Raw genomic sequence first — 23,817 nt, 5'->3', positions numbered from 1 at the left:
TTTGTTTTTTTTTCTGGCAAACTCTGTGCCTGTGGGCTTTAGTTTCATTGTAAGGCTTTAAAAACTGATCTTAAAGATGTGCTGCACACATGTGAAAAGCACTAATAAAAAGCCAGAGGTCGACAGTGACCATTGATTGGTTGGTATAAGTTATTGCTATTTAGAAACTAGAGCAGCTAATAAAGACCCTGCTTTAACATCCTGACTGTAATAATTGACCAAATAAAAATCAGTTTGTGTTCAATAAGATGTGAAACCAGGATCAGAAGTTATAAACAAATCTGGAAAAGTGCTGAAAGGTTGTTTTTCGAGTAGATTTCTATACAAGTATCTTATAATCGCTGAAGTCGCCTCCTGCTGGTGGTTACAGAGAACGCAGATATAAGACCAGCTCGTGCATCTTTTACCTACAGTCTGTGAATGTACCGTGGGGGAAAAGTCTTGTAGCCTCTTATACCCATGTCAGAATATTACACTGTACCTGGACTGTGGAGCGACAAACAGGAGCAAGTTCACACTTTATTTTTGGCATTTGTTTTAATGAGTTTAAAAACACTGCATGCAAAAGCCAGACAGTCTGAGAGAAAGGACTGTACGTCCTCCACATTAAAACACTGTAAAACACCGTCAGCCCGTCGCTTTCAGACAATCTAACGTCGACCGGCAGGACAAGTAGGAATAACGAGTCAGATTCACACGAAGGGCCGTGCAGCGCTCTGCTCCGAGCCCACAGGCACGGCTGTTAACTGTAAAAGACACTTGAGGCCCGGATGCACTTTGACGGCAGACTGTGTGAACCTCACGGTGAAGTAAAAATGTATTTTTAATTAACACGTTATTTTAATCGGGGCATGTTGGGGAAAAAAGTTAACAACTATAAAAGCATCAGTTCTCTGAACAGTTTCAGTCCAATAACGATCACCTTCTAAGTTGTCCCATCGGAAGTGCTGCTCGTGATTGTCGGCGTGGGCTCACAAACTGCCCCTGTGTCATGGCTACAATAATCAGGGTGTTAAACTATCTCTTTGTCCACACCGCCAGCGGTTAATGTGTGTTAGGGTTCGCGATACGCCCGGCAGAACAGTCCTTCCTGGTGATCCTGGCTCTATATGAGGTGTGTGTGTCTGTGTGTGTGTGTGTGAAGGCTTGTTCGGTTCGCACCAAGAGTAATGAGCAGCATGGGCAAGATAATGTGGTTACATCATCCATCTCTCTTCATCTCTGTCTCATCTGGACCAGCTCAGCAGTTCAGCAGAAGCCTTTTTTCTTTTTTTCAGTCCCGCTGAGGCCGGATGAGCAGATCTACAGCAAATGCACCGCCTGGAAAATCATCAGAAGCAGCGTAGAGGTTTCTGGTTTGGGGCACTGTTTCACCTCCTTCTAAGGTGCACGGAGGAGAGGAAAAAGCCTGAAGAGATCAAACCTCCCGCAGCACCGACAGTATACAGGGTAACTGTAAGGCTAGACAAGTGTATTTGTGGCTCGCAGCCTTCATCGGGGTCATCATAAAACATATTACAGATTAAATGATGCAGATGTGAAATAGAAAAAATGTAAAACGCACAATCTCAGCCACGTGTGTGATGTTTTACGAGCACGATGAAGGCTACGAGCCAAAACACAACAGCCTAACAGTGAACTACGCTGAAGCTGTGAGCTCGTAGGGAAACAGCACATACTGTCTTTCATTTTCAGCTGCGAACCTTCTGACACACACATCACGACAGACCACCAGAGACGCTGCGAAGCAAACACTTCCTCTCACACCGTCACGTGTTTGGATATTTTGCTCACTGCTGAATGGACACTTTTTGAATGGACGAAACTTTTTTCGTCACCCTGAAGATGAACCGTCATACATTTTTTCTAGATATTTCAAATGCTGTTTGAAGACAAAGAAAAAATCCTGTAACCCTCAGATGAGTGAGATTTAACAAGCGTTAGTTTGATATCCCAAATCTGGATGAGCAGGTACGTTGACGACAGCTGAAACGTTGCTGTGCTTCAGCAGATTACCTTCTAACTGCAGGGCTGCACGCTGCCAGGGTTAACTCAGAAGAAACTATGTTTTGGTGTGATCTCAGTCTTACATGAGTGTAGCTTGGTATCAGTACGTTCTTCAAATGATAAAACCGTGTTTGACTGTAGCAGGCTGTCATCAACACAGGCATCTCTGGCTTTTAAAAAGGCAGGGAGGGAGAAGCTCTGCAGCTCGGACGAACTGGCCACGTGTGATTGCAGGAGGGGGAAATAGTCCTGCTGCAGGGCTTCAGTCATGTCTGTGTGTATGTGACTGAAACCAAAGTGTTATTTCTGCTTTTCCTCTGATATGTCAAAAACAAGGTAGCTCTGTGTTTGCATGTGACAATCTTTAAAACACAAAGAAAAGAAATGACCCTACAATGTTTCGGCTTTACAAACGAGGCCTTGTGTGTGTGTGTGTGTGAGTGTGTGAGGCAGTCTGGTGTGACACAGCAGCACGCCTGGACCCGACCCCGGGCTCCATTATAGAAAGCACACAAGCACAAACAGAGACACGCGTCCACACGCTCACGTCATCCCGGTGAGATTCTACTTGTCTGCGTCCATGATGAAGAAGAAACCCCACAGCGACGCCGTCCTCGCTGAACGTGAACGCAACACAAACACTAACAACTTTCCTCGGTTAAACTCTTACACAGCACTTTAGCGTACAGAACAGAGCAGGCCACGAGTGTGCCGTCTTTAAGGCCGCGAAAACCTTTGTCAAATAAGCTCCGTCACTTCTTCCAGGGCCTGAGTAGCTACAGCACAGGTATCAGTTACATCCCAGCACTGATGTTCAAACTTCAGACGAGTCTTCCCTCTGTTGTGCAGGGCCGGAGTGCACGCCTGCACGGCCCAACGGCACCAGAAGCAAGCAAACTTTCTGATCGTCAAAGGCAGCGGTGGGGAATTAAGGCGGTTGTCCCCTCAAGATTCAAAGCACTGCAACTCTGATGAGGCCATCAGCACATAATGCAATTCTCAGCCTGCTTATAAATATTATTTTTGTCTGCTTTTGCGTCTCATCTGATTATCCTGTTAGCAGAATTGGCCTGATATGATATGATGTCCAAAAACGGCCAATCAGATGCACGTGGTGTTCTACTTGGGCGGTATGACAACAACCGGAGGGCCTCTCCTCGGCCTCCACATCAGAACCTGGGCATCGTTGGCGTTGGGCCTCCCCATGGCGTTAGGAGGAATGGGCTCCATTCGAGTCAGCACCCGCGGCTGGTCCTGGTGCACCCGGCCCACCAACCTGGCCCTGGAACCCAGAGGCAGGGACGGGTCCACTGCGATGTCAACCCTCATCCTCCACTTGATGGTGTGGAGCAGGATCTTTTCCCTGGATGTGGTGTTGAGTGCCACCAGCCAGGTGGTGAAACTCTGGTCTCTTTTAATGTTCGTCAGTAAAGGCGTGTTAGATTCGCTGACCGGCACAGCCCAGGTAACGCTGGGGTAAAAATTGTCGTTCATGCTGACGATGAAGCGTGACGGCTTGGACGTGGGGCCGACTATGGTGACTGTCTCTGTTGTGTTTCCGTACCAAGGGTAGCTCACGCCATCTGAGTCGCTGATGGCCCGGACCAGGCCTTCACGGAGCTGAGGCAGCTCCCAGCTGGACCTGGAGGAAGACAGGAACCAAGAGATCTCTGGGTAACTGCAACATTCATTCAAAACATGTTTCATAGATTTTAACTGATGTTCAGACTTATTAGAAACACAAGTTAAGCCACTGTTGCATTGTATGACGTGTATAAACATGGCACCAAATCCACCGATGAAAGTAGTCCCCAACAAACGCATTTGATCCCTGTTAGCTGCCCATTAATAGGTTCCAGGAACACGCATGTAACACTGTCTATTAGTTTGCTAATGATGCCAGCATGACCAGATCCAGTTGTGGTGATGTGGCGAACATGAACATGTTGGATTTACTTAATTCAACAGTGTGGACATTGGTTGCACACAGATGTTTTGCTTTGGCAGCAACTTAAACATCTAAGTTAAATCAGCACAAGTTATTCATATTCAATACACCTGTGCAGTTTGTGTTGATAAAATGTGATTAAAACATGTTTAGATTAAGTATTTTCAGCTCTTAGAATATTTTTATCCTTCATAATTTTCTCACTTTATTCCAACACTATTCAATATCTTTTTTCCCAGTACTACTTGGTTACTTAAAAACTACATTTTATCTCGATATTACATTATGTTCAACAAAGTTTAGAGACCGGTTAACAGATTTATAGCAACTTCCATCCATCCTCTTATCTTTATCAGGGTTGCAGGGGAAACCCTGGACACATTACCAGTCTATTGCAGGGCTAACACAGAGAGAATTTTCACCAATTAACCTAACCCCAATAACTATGACAAAAATAACACCATAAATAACTGCATGACTTTTAACTGTGGGAGGAAACAAAGTACTTAGAGAGAACCCACGGCAAACTAACTGGATTGTGGATTTGACCTTCTTGCTGTGAGACAACAGTGCTAACCACCGCGCCGCCAATCCAGACTTGACAAAAGTAGGAAAGTCATGATTGGAAGGCTTGATGCAGAATTTTCCTTTACGTTTTTTAAAAATCTTCGACAGGTTAAACCACAATAAATAGCAATAACACACACGTGGTGTGTGTATGGTTGTTTGCCTCTTACAACTCCAGTGATTTTCCTGTGGTTTGAAATCTTGTGTCATCTTGTGAATTTCATGAGTCCAGGCAACTAACCACTCTTATTAGATTGTATCAGGTCATCTGAACAAGAACAAATTAAGTTGTTGAATTTCATGCAGATCCTACGTAATTTAATTATGTTCACCATAGAAACATGAAATAATTTTGTTCAAATTACAAGTTAGACTTTTGTAAATATAACAACCACCCAATTTGCTTTTTTTGACTGTATTTGGAGATATTTGTTGTTTTTGTTTTGCTTGTTTTTTGATTGGCTGTGGATTCTTTTATATATATATATTTTTACATTTCTACCATACCAAGCTTTTAGTTTTGTGATACTGTATTTCATTAAGCTGTTTTGCTTTTTAAAATCTATTTTATTACAGGAAGTTTCTCTTTGTTGGGCCAAATTGTCTAAAGAAAGAAAGAAAGAAAGAAAAGCTGTGATGGTTCAGTGTGCCAGTGGATTATCATCATCATCCCTTTGTTGTACTCAACAGCTTTGTCATCTGGAGGCCCCCTACCATCTATTTACCATGCCATGTGACCAATCCGATGACAACCTAAACCCCATCCTCTCACCCGTGCATCCAACACCCACACCCCTGCACCCAGCAGGATTAAACACCCCCTCGCATATGCCCTCCAGACATAACGCGTTTGTGTGTGTGTGAGGTGGGGTGTGTGGGGGAGGACATGTCTCCGTGGGCACAATTTGAGTGTGAGAGCAGCAACTGTTGTTTAGCTCCTCTAATAGCAGCTTTTCTATTTAGGTGCCAGAGTCACAGGAACAGAATCTGTCGGTGGGCGTTTGAATGAAGGAGGCTGACGAGCTCCGTTAACCTGCTGCGTGCACAAATGCTCCCCGAGCGCGTGCAGCTCGGGCACGAACGCGTTATTATAGTTATTAGAGTGCACGGAGGTGCGCCGTCACGCACGCGCTCCCGTTTTCCTGCATCTGAAATCCTGTCACGCGCGTGTAACTGGGACTCAGGTGACAGAGGTGTGAACTCACATGCCGACGTCTCCGTAGGTGTTGTAAAATTCCATATGGGTGCACGCCTGGATCCAGCCCACCACCCAGGTCTCGTTGCGCGGGACTGGAGGCATCACAATCCGCGCAGACGCTTTGAAATAGGGCGTCTTATACCGAAGCACTATGGGCGAGCTCTCCTCGATGACCGTGGGGCAGTGGTCTATGGTGGCGGACAGGTCGCACACCACGATGCTCTCTCGTTTGATGCGTGATTTGTTACAGGCGATGCTCTGGATGCAACCCATAGCTGTGCGGGTGGAGGTGGCGGTCAGCGGCGGCTAAGTGAGCCTGACAGGCCGGGGAACAGCGCAGCTGGCCGGGAATCCACCGACACCGCGAGGCTGTGCATCCGATGAGATTATAAGGCAAAGGTGGGTGCTACCACGCTGCAGGCCCGGGAGGGTACCCGGTAACGCAGACACCCGCCCTGCTGATGTGCGAGCACATCTGCCCGCTGCTCTGGGGCTGACCCTGCGCGCTGACCTCCGGAGGAGCCAAAGCAGAAACAAGGGAGCAGATAAATCGAGTGTCACGTGAATTTTAGATGCAGGGATGATTGCATCCTCTCCTCTAAACCCCAGCGGTCAGTTTCTCCCGGAGGATGCGATCCATCCGCGCTCCAGCTGCAGTCCCTGCCCGTAACCTTTGATCCTCGCCTTTCTGCCCCGAGCTGTCATGTCACAACAGGCGTCGGGGGACCGGCGGACGCTGGGACACCGGCAGGGGGACCCGAGGGTCGGGCGGCGGTGTTTGGCGGTGCTGAACCGTGCATGAGATGCTGCTGCTGCTGCTGCCGGTAACCTGAGCGAGGTCGTTAGGATCCGTCATGCCTGTCCACTCGACCGGAGGGAAACCCGGTGGAACAAGCCGGGAGTCCGAGGATCAGCGGTGGGGAAACCAGCCTCCTCCCAGCCTCCACCCGGAGGGCAATTCCCCATCAAAGCCTCCAGACCCCGGGCATCAAATCCTCGCAGTGCAGAGCGAAAGAGCGCCGAAGGATCAAAAGAAGAAAAATCAGAGAAACGGTGTCATAGTAACCGCGCCGCGTGCACCGCGCCGTCCTCAGCTGATGAAGGCTGCGTGGCTGTGCGTCGCTGTTCAGCCTGCGCGGTGCTGAAGATGCTCAGCCGACCAATGAGCGGCGGAGGGAGACCGCACGGGAGCAGCTCTGCGACCTCTCCCCCCAAAAATACCAAACCCCACAAACACGGAGCCGACACTGTCCACGCACGCGCCACTCTGCTCAAATTTTTTAGGAGTGACTCCGCCCACGCGTGGCGCTGGCAAAGCATCTTCCCGGGGATTTGTTCCGAAGAACAGCACCTTTAACAGGAAGGGTCGTTTAATTGGTTTGAGAACATCAAGCTTTTCAAAATAAAACTGCCACAGTCTTGGTAAAACGACATCACCTCACGGTGCTCCGGCGTCTGCAGCCTCCCCCTACCTCCACCCCGGCAGGCGGAGGTTTCTGAGCCGTCATAAGTGTTTTACTGGCCTTGCTCACCTTACAGCTACCCAGAAATTACACTACTACTTTACATATAAGTATCTACACACACACACACACACACACACACACACACACACACACACACACACACACACACAGAGAATACGTTGTTCATCCTTTTGCTTTACGTCTTTTAACATTACAGATTTTTCTGTTTATAATAATAAAGCATACATGGGACATTTCCATTTATTAATAAACAACTAGTCATAAGAATCTCAGATGTGGTGCCACAAAAATATACATAATTTATTAGAGATAAAGAAGCTACTTGTGAATATAAAATGCTGCAAATTGTGCTGTAGATGGAGAAGTGGGTCAATTTAAGTTGATAAAGATGGCTGAATGCAGGATGATGGCTTCTGAAAACAGCTTAAACAAGATGCAGATTCTGATTTATGTGCAGTGCTGTGAAAAAAGTATTTGCCCCTTCTTGATTTATTAGTTTACAAATTTCAGATCAAATAAAATAAAAAGAATTTCATTTATTAAGGAAAAAAGTTATCCAAACCTACCTGCCCTGTGTGAAGTCATTGCCAGCTTCAGGTAATAACTGTTTGTGCCACCATTGATGTCAGTAGTAACTGACATCAAACATTTAACTGGTATTGGAGGCCATTTTTGCCCAGTCTCTTTCTTATTGTTGAATCATGACCTCTGACCTTAACAGATTAAACTTAGCTTTCCAAAAACGTAGTTAATCACAGTTAATTCAGAAAGGGGCAATTACTTTTTCACTGTATATATCAGGTTGAAACCAAATGTTTATAAGATGGTAAGTTCTATAATTCCAACGAAATTACAGTACAGTGCGAACTTGCTAAATTTTGTAAAGAAATTGTATTTGCATTTGGACGTGTAATTAGTTGTTTTATCTATTTATTTCTTTTGTTCGTTTTCTTTTTGGTGCGTACTTGACCTCCTGCTTTATGTGCATCTTCACTTTTATCTGAGGAGGGGTTTAATAAAAATAAATAAATAAAGTCTCTTTTTTGTGCAACTTATTTAAACGTCGCTTTAAAACCGACGCGTTTAAATGCTTTTATTTTGAAAACCAACCATTTACAACCACATCTTCTTCATTTCCGGGTCAGGTTGCTGATTCACATACAGGAGGAAAGCGGCGTGTTGGGCTTACAAACTGTAAACATGGTGCCATTATAAAAAGTGGAGAGTCATCCCGGGTGTGTTACAGCCATGGTGAGTTTCTTATTTCACAGTTTAACTTCGCAAAAGCCCAACTCTAAAGCTAACACATGTGCTAAGCTAACCAAGCTAATGGTAAGTCAGCTAGTGATGCTGAAGCATTCACGCTGCTGTCTGAGTCAGACAATGAAACAGGACTTTCTCTGTTTAGTTCGCTCCGGTAGAAACCATTAACAGAAAAAAAACAGCAACATGACTTGATTCAAAACTGGGTCAGTAATCTTGATCTTTTTTTTCATGTGACATATTTCTAAGTATTTAAAACAGCCAAGATATTAGTTAAAATTCAAGCTTTCCATCGGTCTTTGTGAGAAAAACTAAACTTTTGTTGAACCATGTTGAGTGGTCATGATTTAAATATGTTAGTTACACGAATGCGTGTTGAATGACGCGAATGAGTTGACCCCCTATGAGCAAGCACTTGGTGACAGGGGGAAGGGAAGAACCCCTTTTAACAGGAAGAAACCTCCGGCAGAACCAGGCTCAGGAAGGGGCGGCAATCTGCCGTGACCGGACAGGACAGAAGACAAGTTATAGAAGAGAGCCAGAGATTAAAAATAACTAATGATTCAATGCAAAGATGTGTATAAATACACAGTAAGTGAAGAAGAAACACTCAGTTGATCATGGGAATCCCCCAGCAGGCTACACCTATTGCTGCATAACTAAGGAAGGATTCTGGGTCACCTGAAATGTTGCAATGAGAAACTGTAGCTTCAGATTTGTAATCCAGTCTGACTTCAGTGTGATTAAAAATACATCCAGTGAGTCTCCCGCAACCTGATGTTTTAATATATTTTCATTTTGGTGACCTGTCTCGTTTCTCCAGGTGCCTTCAGACTTTAAAGCCCTGATCCAGAGATTTTATCATCTTCAGTCCGAGCGGGTCGAAACCTACCGGCTCTTTGAAGAGTACGTTTGAATCTTGTGATAATGCTGTTAAACACACACAGTCCTGTCTCCAGTGATCACATCATGTACACAAACAAGAGGAATCTGTATTAAATGACTTGCTGCGGGGTTTTTTTCCCCCTCTGTTGTTTTTGTGATGGCTGCTGAATGTTTTCCAGGGGACACGAGGCCTACTTGAGGACAGGGCCCCATTATGACTTCGACCACTACAGGCAGCTGGTCCATGAGATAACGCAGGCTTTCTGCGGCATCTCTAAGGAAGTGCTGGAGATCAAGGGCAGGCTGCACGACGAGTTTGACAGACCAGACCTCTCCGAGCACATTGAGAAATTGCAGAACAAAGAGAAGGAGAAACTTGAACTGGTATGTAAACACTTTCTGCATGGGTCACTTTTTAGACCGAGGCAAAGTCGAGCGGAGTCTAAAATATAATATATGTCTGTGTTGTGCAGAGGGTTTTCCTGAATGGGCCTTTGGAAAGAAATTATGGATGCCAGTAAAGACGATCACAGTAAAGGCAACAAGGCTGTGTTATTTTTCTTGTCATAAGCAGCACTTTCCACTCACTTTTGACCATTTGTTAAACATAAATATGTATTTTACTTTAGCAAGCCCCCGACAGCATGCCTTATAGTACCTGCTGTGAACACAAAGACACACACAGTGTTCGCACTCGTTCAGAACATCTAAAACGATTTAAAACTATAAATATATAGATTAAAGAAGATTATAAATGACTGGCCAGAAAAGTTGAGCAGTTGTCAAAGAGGAATTTGTGTTGTTTAATAATGTGGTGTTAAACCGTACCTGATAGATAATGTTTCAGAACTTTTTCCAAAACTGGATGCAATTCTACTGATTCACCACAAGGAGGCAGAGTTTTTGCTTTAAATGAAAATAATTTCCTAATCGTTCTTCAGCAGAAAGCAGATTTCCCCACCATCATGTTGAGTGTCAGAAATCATTTGTAGGGCAGCAGTTTGTTATAAATCTTCCAGTTTACATCACCGATGGAGTAAAGCTGTGAGAAAAGCTTCTGGAGGGATATATTTGAGATTTCATATTTGAGACCTGGATCTTTTGAGGTTGATTTATCATCATTTTTTTCCCCTGTCCACCTCTCACACACATATACACTCTCTATGCTAAGAGTTGATTTGAAAAGGAGGCATGATCAGGTCACTGGTGTTTCTCAAGACTTGCTGTGAAGACGTGGAGATGGTCACCACACGGTGGTGCCAGCAGTCGGCCTGTGGATGCATATTTCCATCACCGTCAAAACTGGAGGACACACTTTTTTGACTTACTTTGTATTAAAATTGTATTAAAAGTAAACAGTATCATCTGCTAGGAGTTAAAGTGCTTCAAAAAAAGGCACAGCACCACAAACACAAGCCTAATTTGCTGGGATGAAATCCAGCAGTGAGCTGCCATCCATTAGCCTCCACCAGTCATTCAAAGTGACCAGCAGGTAAGCTTTAGTATCACATCCTTCATCCCGGGATAAAATGCCCAGCACAAGAACCCCTCCATAATAATGTTACCATGGTGATTTAAGTTAGGGGCGTGGCCGCTTTGATTGACAGCTGTGCAGATGCAGCCTGCTGTAGCTGATCGCGAAGCTTCACCTCCACCAGTTTGAGCCACAGTAATGAGCCTCTTGACCTTTTTTAAACCTTTATTATTATTAAAAATGTTGATGTCTAGGCTGGATGTTTGCTTATTAAATGATCGTTTTATTATACCACTATAAATCATAAGAACTGTGCTTTCTTACCAGCTTACAGCAAAATAAATACCATAATGTGACCTATAACGAAGGAGAAAAGGCCAAGTTAATTTTGAATGACACCATACTTAAAATCATTTGCAGAATAATTTGTCTCCTTTCCTGTAAAATACCTGAAGTCATGCACTATTAAAATGATTTAAACACTATAGATCTGTGTTTCCTTATTCTAGTGTGCCTACCTGCATGTATTTGTGGATAAATATAATTTTACTGTCATTTGAAATATGAAACATTGAAGTTCCTTTTAATTACAGGGAAAATTATGCCCTTAGTCACGGGCAGTATTACAGAGTGTTGGACAGTTTGACCACCTCAGTGCTTCCCACATTCTCACAGACTTCGGTACATCTGGTGTTCAGAGATGCTGCTTTGTTCTTTTGTATAAAGGTTTACATTCCTCTATAATTCAGCTCCCTTTCTTCCAGTAATGTTATAAAGCTCCCATTATCTCCGGGTTAATCATCCGCCTTTCCTCCATCCTCTGCTGATGAGTGGTTTGCATAAATCTTATCTGATGTGCCCTCTCAACAGACGGCTAAGCTGCAGCTGGCCAAGCAGCAGGCCCAGGATCAGCCGGAAGACCAGAGCTGTCAAGAACAGATTCAGGAGATCAAGCATAAGTAAGAGCTGCCATTACAGCCCCTCAGTTTACTGTGCTCGCTTCCCATCAGCTCGCTGCTGAGAGGCTCATTTCTTCTTCTAATTGATCCGATAATCTTTGTAACTGTTCCATATCAAACCAGCACAAATAAAAGTGTGTGTGTGTGTTGCTTCCTCGCCCAGGATCATCCAGAACAAAGAGGCTCTGAGTGAGATCATGCAGGACTTCAAGTATGACTCAGAGGAGTGCGACTGACAGCTCGCTCCCAGGAGGTAGCCTCCGTCTCGGACACTATGAGCTGCACTTATCGATCCCCTCCCCCTCCACCCGGCTCCACCCTGCTCGCCGCTGCAGTCTTATTCCTCCCGGAGGGCCTTTAACATCCATCCTGCGTGAGTGTTTGTCTGCAGGCATGCGTTTGTGTTACTTCAGGGCTCAAAGAAAGAACTCTGCTGGCGCCGTAATGAAATGTGTATATAAAATATTCAGAAGGTGTGATCGGTTTGGAGACGCTCTCTTTGTTTGGATTGTATTTTTAAATAAAGACACTTTACAAGACAAGTTTTGCTGTTAACTAATAACCAGTACACTTTACATCACGCACAGTAAAAACAGATAAAATATTCACTTAAATGTGCAATAAGCTAAACGACATTTGAGCTGATCTGGTGACATGCTGCAAACTTTCCCTTCCAGAGACGTGTTTATCTTACATTCAGTTAAATACGAAGCAGTTTGAACTTTTTTCGAGTATAAATTTGCAGTTTTTGAAGGCATTAATAGTTTTTGTTATTGCTAACAGATCTAGCAGACAGACTGAATGAAAGGCTGCTTTGTCTCGGTTATCTCCCACCCGGGCCTTTTAAAATCAAGAGAGTGTGAGCGCACAGCCTCTGCAGCGTCCCTCGGGCGGGAGTTGGACCTCTCACGCTGCGGGGACCCTGTGGACCAGTCATCCGTCAGGGTTTCTCGATGTGCGTCTTGAATTAAACGCCACAGTCAAGCCGAGTTTCTGTGCTATGAATTATCTTCTTGCAGAATCTGAAAAGACAAAAGCAGATGGTTCTTACTGGGATAATTCAGCTAGGAAAAAAAAAGCCACCTCCACTAATCGTCACATTTCTCCGTGTGACTGCCGCTTTTCTCCTCGTTCTTATTCACCGTGTTGCCTCTCGTTGCCTTTCTCTCGAGGTAATCAATGGGAAGCTGTCACCCTTTGCGGACAAAGACATTATTCAGACTGCAGCTCGTCCCCTATAAAGCACAGAAAAAATCCAGGCACCTCTGAGCTAATCAAGTCAGGTAGACCGAAGGTTTTTTCAAGTTCAAGGACTGAGCGTCAGAGGACGTGAACTCCTCACAGACACTCACAAACACAGCAGATCTGGAGGCTCTGCGTGCCATTTGGGCTGAGTTATTTCTGTGAAAGGGGAACGCTCGCGCCAAGAGAAAACAAAACACAAAAGGAACACATTACCGAAGGCTGTTAATTACATTTACGTGTTCATTTCTCTTTGTTGTGGCCATCAGATGAAGATCAGAAGTCCACTCATTAAATATGTAATAAAATCAGAGTGCTCGACTGAGAGCGTGTCTACTTTCATGCTTCCACCTCTGGGCCTGTAAAGTCTAAACCGCACATTTTACCCGATCATAAAGTACAGACTGAAACTTCACAGAGCAAGTTCAAGAGAAATCCTTCCCCTTTGTGTTTGCAAAGATGCCGACCATATGATGAAGCAAAGGCAGGGTCAGAAATTCAGCTCGGGGCGCGGCGGCTCGCGCTTACCTACCTGCTTGCGCGTTTTCTGCGATTTCTGCAGCCACACCCTCCACTGATCGTACAGTTTCATCGACATGCCGCCGCAGCCGTAGGCGTGCTTGCGGACCCAGCCGAAGAACTGCTTGAGTTCCCGCCGCAGCGTGGAGTTCTGCTCGCCGCTCTTAGGATCGCACGAGCCGCTCTGCAGCTGCTCTGGGAGGAGACGGGGGGGAGACAAAGGAAGCGAGAAGATGTGCAGGTGCAGTGTGAGCACAGGTGTGACTTTTTAAATATCAGAAGAAGTTATGTATTAAAGAAAATGACGCATGTTCCTGACCCGACTGCTCTTTGAATATTTGGGATGATTCGTATAAGTTTGGAGTTCTTTTCAGGTCTTTATTAGACAATCAAACGGAGCAGGGTTGAATTGAGACGCTGCCTTCGGAAGGGTTGACTCTCACAGGCGGGAAAACTCGTTCAAAACAGTCATTGCTGCAGACAAAAGCTTCGATTCCTATTTTTTCTCCTTGCAATCAAAGACTTTAAAATACACTTTCCATCTTTTTGCTCCTAATCTGTCTGATTGCGTGATAAAAACAAACACTACAAAACCGAAAATCCAAACAGAACTTTAGTTTCATTGTGACGCCGTGTGTTTGTGGAAGCGACACTCAGTTTCTGGGAGAGGGCTGTTGTCGTCTGCCACCATCAATTCTTTATTGCAAACAACAGAGCCCGATAACGACTTCCTCCCCCTGGGAAGTAATGACCACATAACCTATGTAACTCATTATCTGCTCCTCCAGCTCCCAAACCTGCTTCCACTCAGGCTTTATAGGCCCTGTGTGTGCCGCTGACAGACATGCCGCTTTTTAACTTGATCAATGTTTGAAGCCGACGACAAAAATCTATCAAACGTCCCCGCGGCTCTCCGCAGTTCCCTCTAATCCTCCGTCTGGAGATCCCTATCAAGGTACGTAGCCTATTGATGTTTGGTTCCTTTTAGGCCACATGCGGTTTGAATCTCCTTGTTCAGGATGTTGGATCGAGAAGGAGGACACATTGTTCTTTTTTTGGCTTTTAATTGGCAATGAAAGGTTGATTATTGGAGAGAACGGAAAGAACGGTCAAGATTTGTGGGCATCACAGACGCTTGGGAAGCATTTAAAGGCCATTTAAGCAAAGAGACGGTCAGGGACAAGAAGGACTTTAGTGATGAATGTTTGCTACATCCAGGCTGATAGCTTTTAGTTGGAGACGGTGTCTACTGTATTTCAAGTTCGTACCACTGCTGGGCGTGGAGGCGGCGGTCGGATGGCTCCAGTCGCTCCAAATGCCGGCCTTCCTCGAGCCAAAGATGCCCACTGGGTTGCACCTCACCTGGACAAAATAGACGGTCCCAGGCAGGAGGCCTGCGAGGCGGCACGATGTCAGATTGCCGACATTGTCCACCAACTGACGGAGGGGTAGGAAAGAAACAGAGTTTGTAAGGAGACAGTTTGGACAGCTGGTGGAGGAAAAGCAGAAAGGTCATAAATGCCTTTTGCCGATAAACCACTGTGAATCCATTTCTCCCTGCTTTTGGTGCAAATGAAAATGAGGACTTCTGACCTGAAAGTGCTCAGATCCATTCTGCAACATGACACTGAGCTTAAACTTAAGGCTAGAGTCATACATGATCAGTCCTGCAGCACATGGTACAAGCCCTGATCTCAAATCCACAAAAGACCTGAGACAAATTCACCAACTGTACCTGAAAACTGCAGCTGTACCAAGAAGCACGCTGCACACTCCTTCAACAGGAGATAACGATGTGATTTTGGCTCTGCTATTTTCTCCTGACTGCCTCTTATATAAAGTTAATTAATCATTTTTAATTTCACGGTCTTAGTTCTGAACGCCTCCCCATATTATTTTTAGCGTCTGAAACTTTTGTTTGCTCTGCTTTCATCCTGAATCTCTGGATACTGGTGACTTCGTATTCAATAAATATTACTGTGTTTGCTTAATCTTCTCATTCAACAGAGAAACATACAACGCAGAGAAACAGTGAGGAGCTTTGGTTAGAAAACATCAAAGAGAGTTTAAGGAGGAACATTTGGTGCACTTTTGGATCAAAACCAAGCTTCAACACTTAGAAGCTATAAATCACTAAGGACAGCAAGGAGAAGATTTGTTTTACAGTGAAGCAAGAAGCTTCACGTTCATCATTGCTCACACGTTTCCACAGCAGCTACAGAGAAAGTGTGTGGACCACCTTCCAGTCAGCGCTGTCCTCCAGTCGGTAGCGTATCTGATATTTGGCCTGAAACAGGATGTCCTTGAGCTCGGGGGGGCTGGCCCAGCGGACCGTCAGCTGGTCCTCGAGATCGCCGACGCGATTGACCTGGACGTTGGCGGGAGGGTCTGTGGTCACTGCACACACAAGGGACATCTGTTAAAGGGTTTGCATGCAGCAGGTGTAAAGTCCAACAGGGCGGGGACGACCAGTAAGAGATGAAAAGTATGAAACTACTCGGAGGCTGCTTCTTAAATCATTAACACTCTTGCGAGTATTTACTATATTTGGCCTCATCCTTGGTCTGCTTTACCACACGATCAAAGCAAGAGCTGAAGCTTCACAGGGAATTTCCACAATACAGATGAACTAAATAAATACCTGTCATGTGGAAGGAAAAGCAGTGCAAATAAATATTTAATGGGGACTAAATATTATCCAACTTCATATTTATATCTTTGGACTCCATTGCAGCAAGCTTGTGTTCATACTAATCCGAATTTATCTGATAGCAGGACCTGGTGCAGCACCTCACGTCATCCTCTCTCTGAGACATACCTCTCCTTTTCAGCCAGCCTTCTTCCGATTGGCTGCCTGTCAGAAACAGTAGGTTTCAACATCATTTGCCTTTATTTTTTCTGCAGTAATAACCCAAAATGAAAGAAACCATTCTTGCACTGGAGAAAACAACAGTTTACGACCACAGCTTAAATAAAATGACTGTGATGGCGTGCAAGATTCAGTCTGCTCAAACTGGCATTTACATGAAAAATTGTGTTAAAATGGAGCAACTCAGATTCATTTTTGTTTCCAAATCACACCAGTCGCCTCAAGACAATCAGATGAACCCCTGTGAGCAAAGACTTGGAGACGGTGGGAAGGAAAAACTCCCTTTTAGCAGGAAGAAACCTCCGGAGATGCCGCTTTCCAGTTAATGAGAGAAAATCATACCAAAATAATCGCCTAAATTTGCTGCTGTCTACAGACGCAGAAATTCCCATCTGAGATCTGAGAAATTCAGAAATTCCTCCACAAACAGTGATGTGGTTTCTGCAGGACGGTGAGCTTTTGCAGCTTTGCTTTCAAACAGGAAAATAACCAGAGCACAACCAGCTGGTGACCAGTGGAGTCGACTCCCTACTTCAAAGAGTCGTGCTCATTATTCATTCACTGTCACGTTTTGGCATCTGTCTCCAGTTACACAGCACTTATCTGCAAACCTGCACACCTCTGTCAGAAAGACTACAATCTGCAACTGGTTGCCTATAACCAGAGATTTTTACTAATCACAGGTAGGTTTCCATGCTTTTTTTAACTCTAGTGCGAATGAGTCATTAACGTGTACCCTGTTATGATTTTTTGGACCAGCTGATTATAAAAACGTGTGTGATTAGGACAATTTCAAAGTGATACCACGTTATAGGAAGACTACTTGCTGTCATGTTCAGAGGTTCCTAATTTATCATTTTAATAGTTAAATGCTATTAAAATGATAAATTAAAAACCTGGTGCTGTTCATTTAGCGTGTGCGCTTCAGTTTAGGTTAGTCTGTAGCTCCTGTGAGAGCACGTCGTCCCCTCAGTCAGTCAGAAATAAAACAAAGTGGCTCCATTGCTTTGAAAGGGAGGAAGATGAAGACAAAGAGGATGGCAGCACGAGAGGGAACACTCGTTAAAAATGCTTCCTATTTGTAACCTTCCGCTTGAGACATCGCTCACTGTGTGTCGGCTGGCGTGTCTCTTTGTTCGGCTCAGGATGAAGAGGGAAACTGAGCCGGCAGAACTCATTGTTTCTGGTATTCTGGCAGCGCAACGCATCACACACGGCGGCGCTCCTCCTTCGCCTCCAGCCCACTCACAGCCTCCACGCTTTCTGTTCCTCAGTATCCAATGAGGATTCACGGAGAGAGGATGCTGAGTTCCAAAAAACAAAGGCTGCTTTATGAAATGCGACAGTTTACCGGAGGCCTGTGCAAGCAGATGAGGGCTGCACTAATCATAACGCCACAATTTAAATTCCAGGAACCTGTGAAGCCATCACATGAGGGGCATCTGCTAAGGTTAACTTTTACAACATGACAGTTTGTCTTAGAGCCACACACTGGAGCTCTGCAGACAAACGTAATAGGAAAGCTGAACTGAAAATCTCTGTTAACGTTAGATAAACGTCTCTCACTCACCTACATCGAGGATGTCCAGGGTGGTGATGTCAGAGGTAGCAGAGCCCAGCTGATTGGTTGCTTCCACCCAGATCTCGTACGGAGTGAAGAGGGCGATGTTGCGGGGGATGTAGCAGGAGTAACGCTCGTTTCCTGTGCTGTAATTTTCACACTCCTTCTCTTTGCCGTGCCATCTGGACACAAGAACAGAGACTGAATCTTGGTGTTTGCCGCCGCAGAGGCAGACGGTGTTTTTAGGCGTTTGCATCCTCGGAGTGAACTCTCCAGTCTACCTGAGGGCGGCGGGATGAGGTAATCACCTGTAAGCTGCGACAGCGGGTCTGGAGGCACTCACCTCAGTTTGTACTTGAGGGTGTATTTGGTCGGGACGTGGGTCTCGCCCTGCCCACCCAGGCTCCAGCGGCAGCTCAAGTCCTTCGTGTTTCGGGACCAACAAGTTAGATTGACGGGCTTCTCGGGAGGCACTGGAGACAAAACGGAGCAGAAAACAGTAGAAGAAGAAGACTGGTGTCAACTTATTAAAATAAATAAAATAAAAAACAAACAAACAAACACTAATGTCGCCTTAAAGATACTGCATGAAAAAAAAGCACAGACAGACATAAAGATTATAATCAAGAAGGAACAAAGAGTAAGAGAGCACTAATCACACACACAGTCAGTGTGAGCCATCTGATGCTTCATGTGGTTTTAATCGAGGTTTCTTTTAAAAAAAAAATGAATTTTGTCCAGAAAAAGTTCAGCTGGAAATCATTTAACTTTGAAATCAACTCATTTAATGTTAAAATGTTCCGATCAGAAATCTCTGAGAAAGTTACAGATTTACCGACTTTACTCGAGTACTGACACCTCACTTCCTAACCATAACTGAAACTTTTACACAAACATGCTTTTTTAAATGTTTTATATAATTTGGATTTTATGAGTTACGTCTCTCAGGATATTCTGACCAAAGTGATAAATTCTTATTTACATATAAGCAAGTTTTTCAAATTCATGTCAGAGTGAATGTTTATTACAACCTGAATCCCTTTGCTTTGTTTTTGGACCATCTCCTAATCTTTCCTCTCAGTATTAAATAGGCTTCGTTCCCATAAAATGATCTATTATGGAAAATATATGACTATACTTTCATAATGTAAATATTGTGTATGTGTATGAGTATAACAGCCTAATTAATCTGCTGAGTGATATCACAAAAAATATTTTCTTCATCAGCACATTAATGCAATAATGAGAATTATATTAACCTGTAGTATCACTTATATAAAAATATTATATAATATATAATAAAAATAACTATGATTAGTATGATTCTTATTATAACTTGCACAAATGAAGATTTCTGATTAGGCAGACTGAATAATAACAGCTGAATTCTTTGAATCGTGCCCCCTACAGGACGACACAGGAGTTACATCTCCTGGTTCACGTCGCCTGTTCAGAGTTAGTGAGTTTATTCTGCAGTGATTGCAGTTCTGCAAAATTAATACTGAGCTAATAAAGCTGATCATGTAATTCTGAAGTGCGCTCATTTATAATGTCATCTGCAGAGTCGGTGTTCACCATCCACTTACTGCCCACGTAAAGGCAGGATCCAGCCAGGACGTGTCCGTCCGCTCCGTGGCACACCAGGTTGTCTCCGGACCGTTGCTGGGATCCACTGAGGCCGTGAAGGGTGACGCTGAGGACGCTGGGGGACACCACACTGTAGGCGCTGCTGGACACGCGCGCTCCGTTCAGCGTCCAGTATAAAGTGCTGGCGTGCACGCCGAGCTCGGGGCTCAGCGTGCACGTGGCCGTTAGACTGGAGCCAATCAGCAGAAAGGGGTCCTGAGGGGAGATCACCGCCACATCTGGGTGTTGGAGACACACGGACACAAAAAAACCTCTTAAGCCAAAACCAGTATGAAGGCTTCATGTGATAATCAAGTTCTCAAAGTCTAATTAGTATTATGCTCTAATTACTGAATGTGACAGAATACGCAGAATCTAAAGTTGTTTAAGATTATCTACAAAACCCCACAAAACCAGAAGATCCTCACATTTATGCCTGACCAATAAAAAGCTCCTATAATACATCCTGTATTGACGGGTTTTAGAACACCCCCTCTCTCTTCCCCCGGCTATACATGAATGTGAAATTATTTAACCAAAACGTTCCTCAGAGGTGAAAAATCCTGTAAACTTGCTAATGTTCTCTTTCCTCGCAGGACTACATTTAAATTTGAGGTTTGTAGCTTCCCCCCAGTCATCGTTTAACCATAATTAACTGCGCTTTCTTCAGCAGCATCACACATCAGCGCTCGGCGGCTGTTTGTCTGAGTGTTTCTCAAACCGACAGCAGAGCCCGAGGTGAAACCGCAGCACTTATAACAAGAAATCATTAGAGGCGAAATTTTTTGGCCAGCCGTGGGAAAACGTGTGTGTGCGCGAGTGTGTATTCATATCTTTGTGGGGACCAAAAATGGGAAGTTTGCTATACTTGTGGGGACCAAAATCCCGGTTCCCACTAGTTTGAAGGCATTTTGAGACTCAAAATGTGGTTTTAGTGACGGGGTTACAAGCATTATGTCAATTAGATGTCCCCACAAGATATGAATAACCGACGTGTGTGTGTGTGTGTGTGTGTGTGTGTGTGTGTGTGTGTGTGTGTGGGAAGCAGCAGCCTCTCGGCACATATTTATGACCCAGTAATGAAGCGGATTTATGGAGCCCCGCTAGGATCAGTGTTGAGGTCACCCCGGTTTACTGGTGAAACCCTTGAGTGCTTTTACATACCGCGACCCTCTGAGGCGTGAGGTTTGCCCCTGTGATTGATGCCCATGAGAAGTCCTCCTCTCTGTGTTTGAATGGCACCACTGGGCTCCTTATTCACAGATATTTGAGTTAATGTGTAGAGTTTTATGAGCCGTGCTGCAGGTGGGCGGCGGATAAGCTTTTTAACATATGTTTCACTTCAGTGTTTTAATCTGTAATGTAAAGAGAAAATGTTTGAGGAAGAGCACAGCACTTCTCATCCTCGGCCCTCGGTGAGAGGGAATTAAACGCAGTGCTAATTATGAGCGCAGTAAACAATATATCTGTGATAATATGAAAAATGAATACTGTTCTAACTGCACACCTCAGCTGCGTCACAGAGCATGTGGAACACTGTTTTCGGTCTATCCTTGTTATGGCGCACCTCATGACCGCGTGTGGGTGTGTTTCACTGCAAAACGCTCAATCAGGAAAGAATTTGGGGGTTTTTAGAAGTACGCTGAGCTTTGATGTCACAAAGCGATTAATGACAGTCAACATGAAGGTGTGTGCAAATGTGATGTACATGGTAGACATACAGTGCTGTGTAACAGTCTTGAGCCAGCCCTCATTTCTTTATATTTTGCTAGGAAAATTGGAAACATGTGCAAACACACACGAACATACAACATTAATCCACACAGCACAAGTCTCTTTGGCGAGCTCTCTTATCATTTCTTCAGGAACAGATCTCCTGCTTTGTTGAGGGACACTCCGAGGATCTGAACCAAACATGTCAAATTTGGATTCATCGCTCCATCAGACCTCTGGCCACTGGTTTCCAGTCCACTTCTTGGTTAACCTGGAACACCTCAGCCTTTCCTCCCCGTTTCTCTTGCTTCTTAGCCAACCTTAGACTGAGACCATTTCTGATGAGGCTTGGTGAAAGCCATGTTGGCGCAAAAACAGTAGTTTATGCCGTCAGACTGTGTTATTTTGATGTTTTTTTTTTAACTAAAGGAATGGGAACTAATGATGTGTTTTTGCAGCTAGTGACAAAAAGCCTAAAGACATCAGTTAAAACTAGTTCTTTGCGAAGTTTTCTGTTATATGTAGGCACAACATACCATTGTTCATCCCTTGGGTTAGATGCCTTTTTCATGCTCGCATGATTCAGTGGCCAGTGTTAACAAACAAACAAAACCCATTCCTCTGAAAATGGTCAGGTCTGAAGAAAGGACCGAACATGAGCGAAAAAGCAGCCAATGTCCAAAGAAATACTTTGAAAGACCTTCAGAAAGCTGGAGAAATATTGCTCAAGAGCACTCAAGCATACATTACAGTATATAAAAATGCTTGAAAGGGAAATGAGGAGTGGCTCAAGACTTTTGCACGGTGCTGTATGCAATTATCTGGTATCAATTTTGCCATAAAGCAAGTACAAAGTCATAGATAAGATTTCCTCTGATCTTCTTCATATTACCTCACTGACTGTCAGATATCAGACACAGACACATTTACTGCATTAATAAAGTTTAAATAAAGTTATTTTGCAGATAGTTCTGAGATACCAAAGTTTAATCTTTATAATCGTTGTGATTAAAAATAATAATTTTTACAGGTGAGGTAAAAAACTTGTTCACGCAGTTAAACATGAACTTGTTCTCTTGCTTCGAGCGCAGCTCTGCACTCTCATCTTTTTTAGACCGAGGTGACGTAGCTTTATCTGAAGTTACCGAAAGTTCGGTGTTACTCACGTGTCGAGGAGAACAACACGCGTGGAACCAGGAGGAGCACCAACACGATGGGAATCATGCTTCTGTCTGCTGCTGTCCGCTCGCAGCTCCAGGAGCTGTAGCCGGAGGAGGAACTGCGCAGATGCACTCCGTGAGAGAGGATCCCTCCTCTGACTGCAACCCTCACGCTCCGCCCCCCCACAGACACACAGACACACACACACACACACACAGTTACACTGCTGCCATTGTTCCTATGCAGAGATGCTTCAGGTGAGGCGGTGACAACTGTCAGTTTTGAAAATCTCACCTTTCCTGACACCACCACGCCTATCGCAATACGTCATTTCCTGTCAGTGTTAGGCGAGGCGTTATCCTCATCTGTTAGTGATGGAAGTTAAAGTCATGTGATACTAAATGTTTAAAAAAAAAAAAGAAATATTCGCATGTAAAAATAAGGAAACCAATCATCAATCAGTCATCAGTCCAAGTATCGATCTCCCTGTTCTCTCACAGCAGATTTAATTACACAACCCCACTGAATGCAAAAGCTGTGGGTTTTTGGTTTTTTTACACCTGTGGAAACAACTTATTTTAAGTTATTACAGTTTATTAGATGTAATGTGCGAGAGCAGGTACATACTGTATTTTGTGTTTTTAATCATATTTGGGCTGCAGTCTTTCACCACATGGATGTAATGCTCTCACCTCTGAGTGAATCTGTTCTATACTGAAGAGTGGGAGGCATACAGTTGTAACCTCGCCTAATCCAGATGTTATTTCACAAAACACATTTTAAAACATCTGCACCAAAGATATTTTTACCGATGGAAAAATGGATTTAAAATATCGCCCCTGCATTCACACAGAATGGGCCCTAATGAGATGACAGGAAGAACAATGCTGGAGGTTTCTTCCTGTTAAAAGGGAGTTTTTCCTTCCCACTGTCGCCAAAGTGCTTGCTCATAGGGGGTCATATGATTGTTGGGTTTTTCTCTGTATTTATTATTGTGCTATCTACTGTACAATATAAAGCGCCTTGAGGCGACTTTTGTTGTGATTTGGCGCTATATAAATAAAATTGAATTGAATTGAATGCAGAATAAAAACTGCATCACATGTTCTTCCAAACACGAAAGAAAAACTGTAAAAGATCATCTGCAGGTGAGGCTCTGCTTAAGTTTTTACATAGAAAATGGAGCGCTGCTCAGGTCGATGTCCTCACAGCATCAGCATCAGAGGGTCCAGAGAGTGGTTAGAAATATTAAGAATAAAAAAGGACACTCGCCCACAGATATCCACCCAAAGCAGAAACGAGTGATGGACAGTCACAGACAGAGGAGGATCCAAAACA

At 44.3% G+C, this 23,817-nt stretch overlaps 3 protein-coding genes across 3 annotated transcripts; 1 reads left to right on the top strand and 2 right to left on the bottom strand.

Annotated features, from left to right (window-relative positions):
- Window positions 1-1,097: 1,097 nt before the first annotated feature.
- LOC116310018 (protein FAM78B-like) lies at window positions 1,098-6,770 on the bottom strand. The gene is made up of 2 exons (XM_031726740.2): window positions 5,728-6,770; window positions 1,098-3,649 (listed from the first exon to the last, which is right to left on the bottom strand). The coding sequence occupies exons 1-2, from the start codon at window positions 5,991-5,993 to the stop codon at window positions 3,127-3,129; spliced, it is 789 nt and encodes a 262-aa protein (XP_031582600.1). The 5' UTR covers window positions 5,994-6,770; the 3' UTR covers window positions 1,098-3,126.
- Window positions 6,771-8,318: 1,548 nt separating this feature from the next.
- Window positions 8,319-12,330, top strand: rex1bd (required for excision 1-B domain containing). Its single transcript, XM_031726798.2, has 5 exons — window positions 8,319-8,458; window positions 9,294-9,376; window positions 9,535-9,739; window positions 11,700-11,788; window positions 11,952-12,330. Exons 1-5 carry the CDS (start codon window positions 8,456-8,458, stop codon window positions 12,022-12,024), a joined length of 453 nt encoding a protein of 150 aa, XP_031582658.1. The 5' UTR covers window positions 8,319-8,455; the 3' UTR covers window positions 12,025-12,330.
- A 118-nt stretch (window positions 12,331-12,448) lies between these two features.
- crlf1b (cytokine receptor-like factor 1b) lies at window positions 12,449-23,132 on the bottom strand. Its single transcript, XM_031726796.2, has 8 exons — window positions 22,485-23,132; window positions 19,566-19,844; window positions 18,323-18,452; window positions 17,989-18,161; window positions 15,789-15,946; window positions 14,818-14,986; window positions 13,563-13,744; window positions 12,449-12,810 (listed from the first exon to the last, which is right to left on the bottom strand). The coding sequence occupies exons 1-8, from the start codon at window positions 22,540-22,542 to the stop codon at window positions 12,787-12,789; spliced, it is 1,173 nt and encodes a 390-aa protein (XP_031582656.1). The 5' UTR covers window positions 22,543-23,132; the 3' UTR covers window positions 12,449-12,786.
- Window positions 23,133-23,817: the final 685 nt, after the last annotated feature.

Source organism: Oreochromis aureus, linkage group 23, assembly GCF_013358895.1.
Source record: "Oreochromis aureus strain Israel breed Guangdong linkage group 23, ZZ_aureus, whole genome shotgun sequence".
NCBI lineage: Eukaryota > Metazoa > Chordata > Actinopteri > Cichliformes > Cichlidae > Oreochromis > Oreochromis aureus.
The sequence above is the reverse complement of the archived record's forward strand: the minus strand, read 5'-3'. Positions and strand labels throughout refer to the sequence as shown.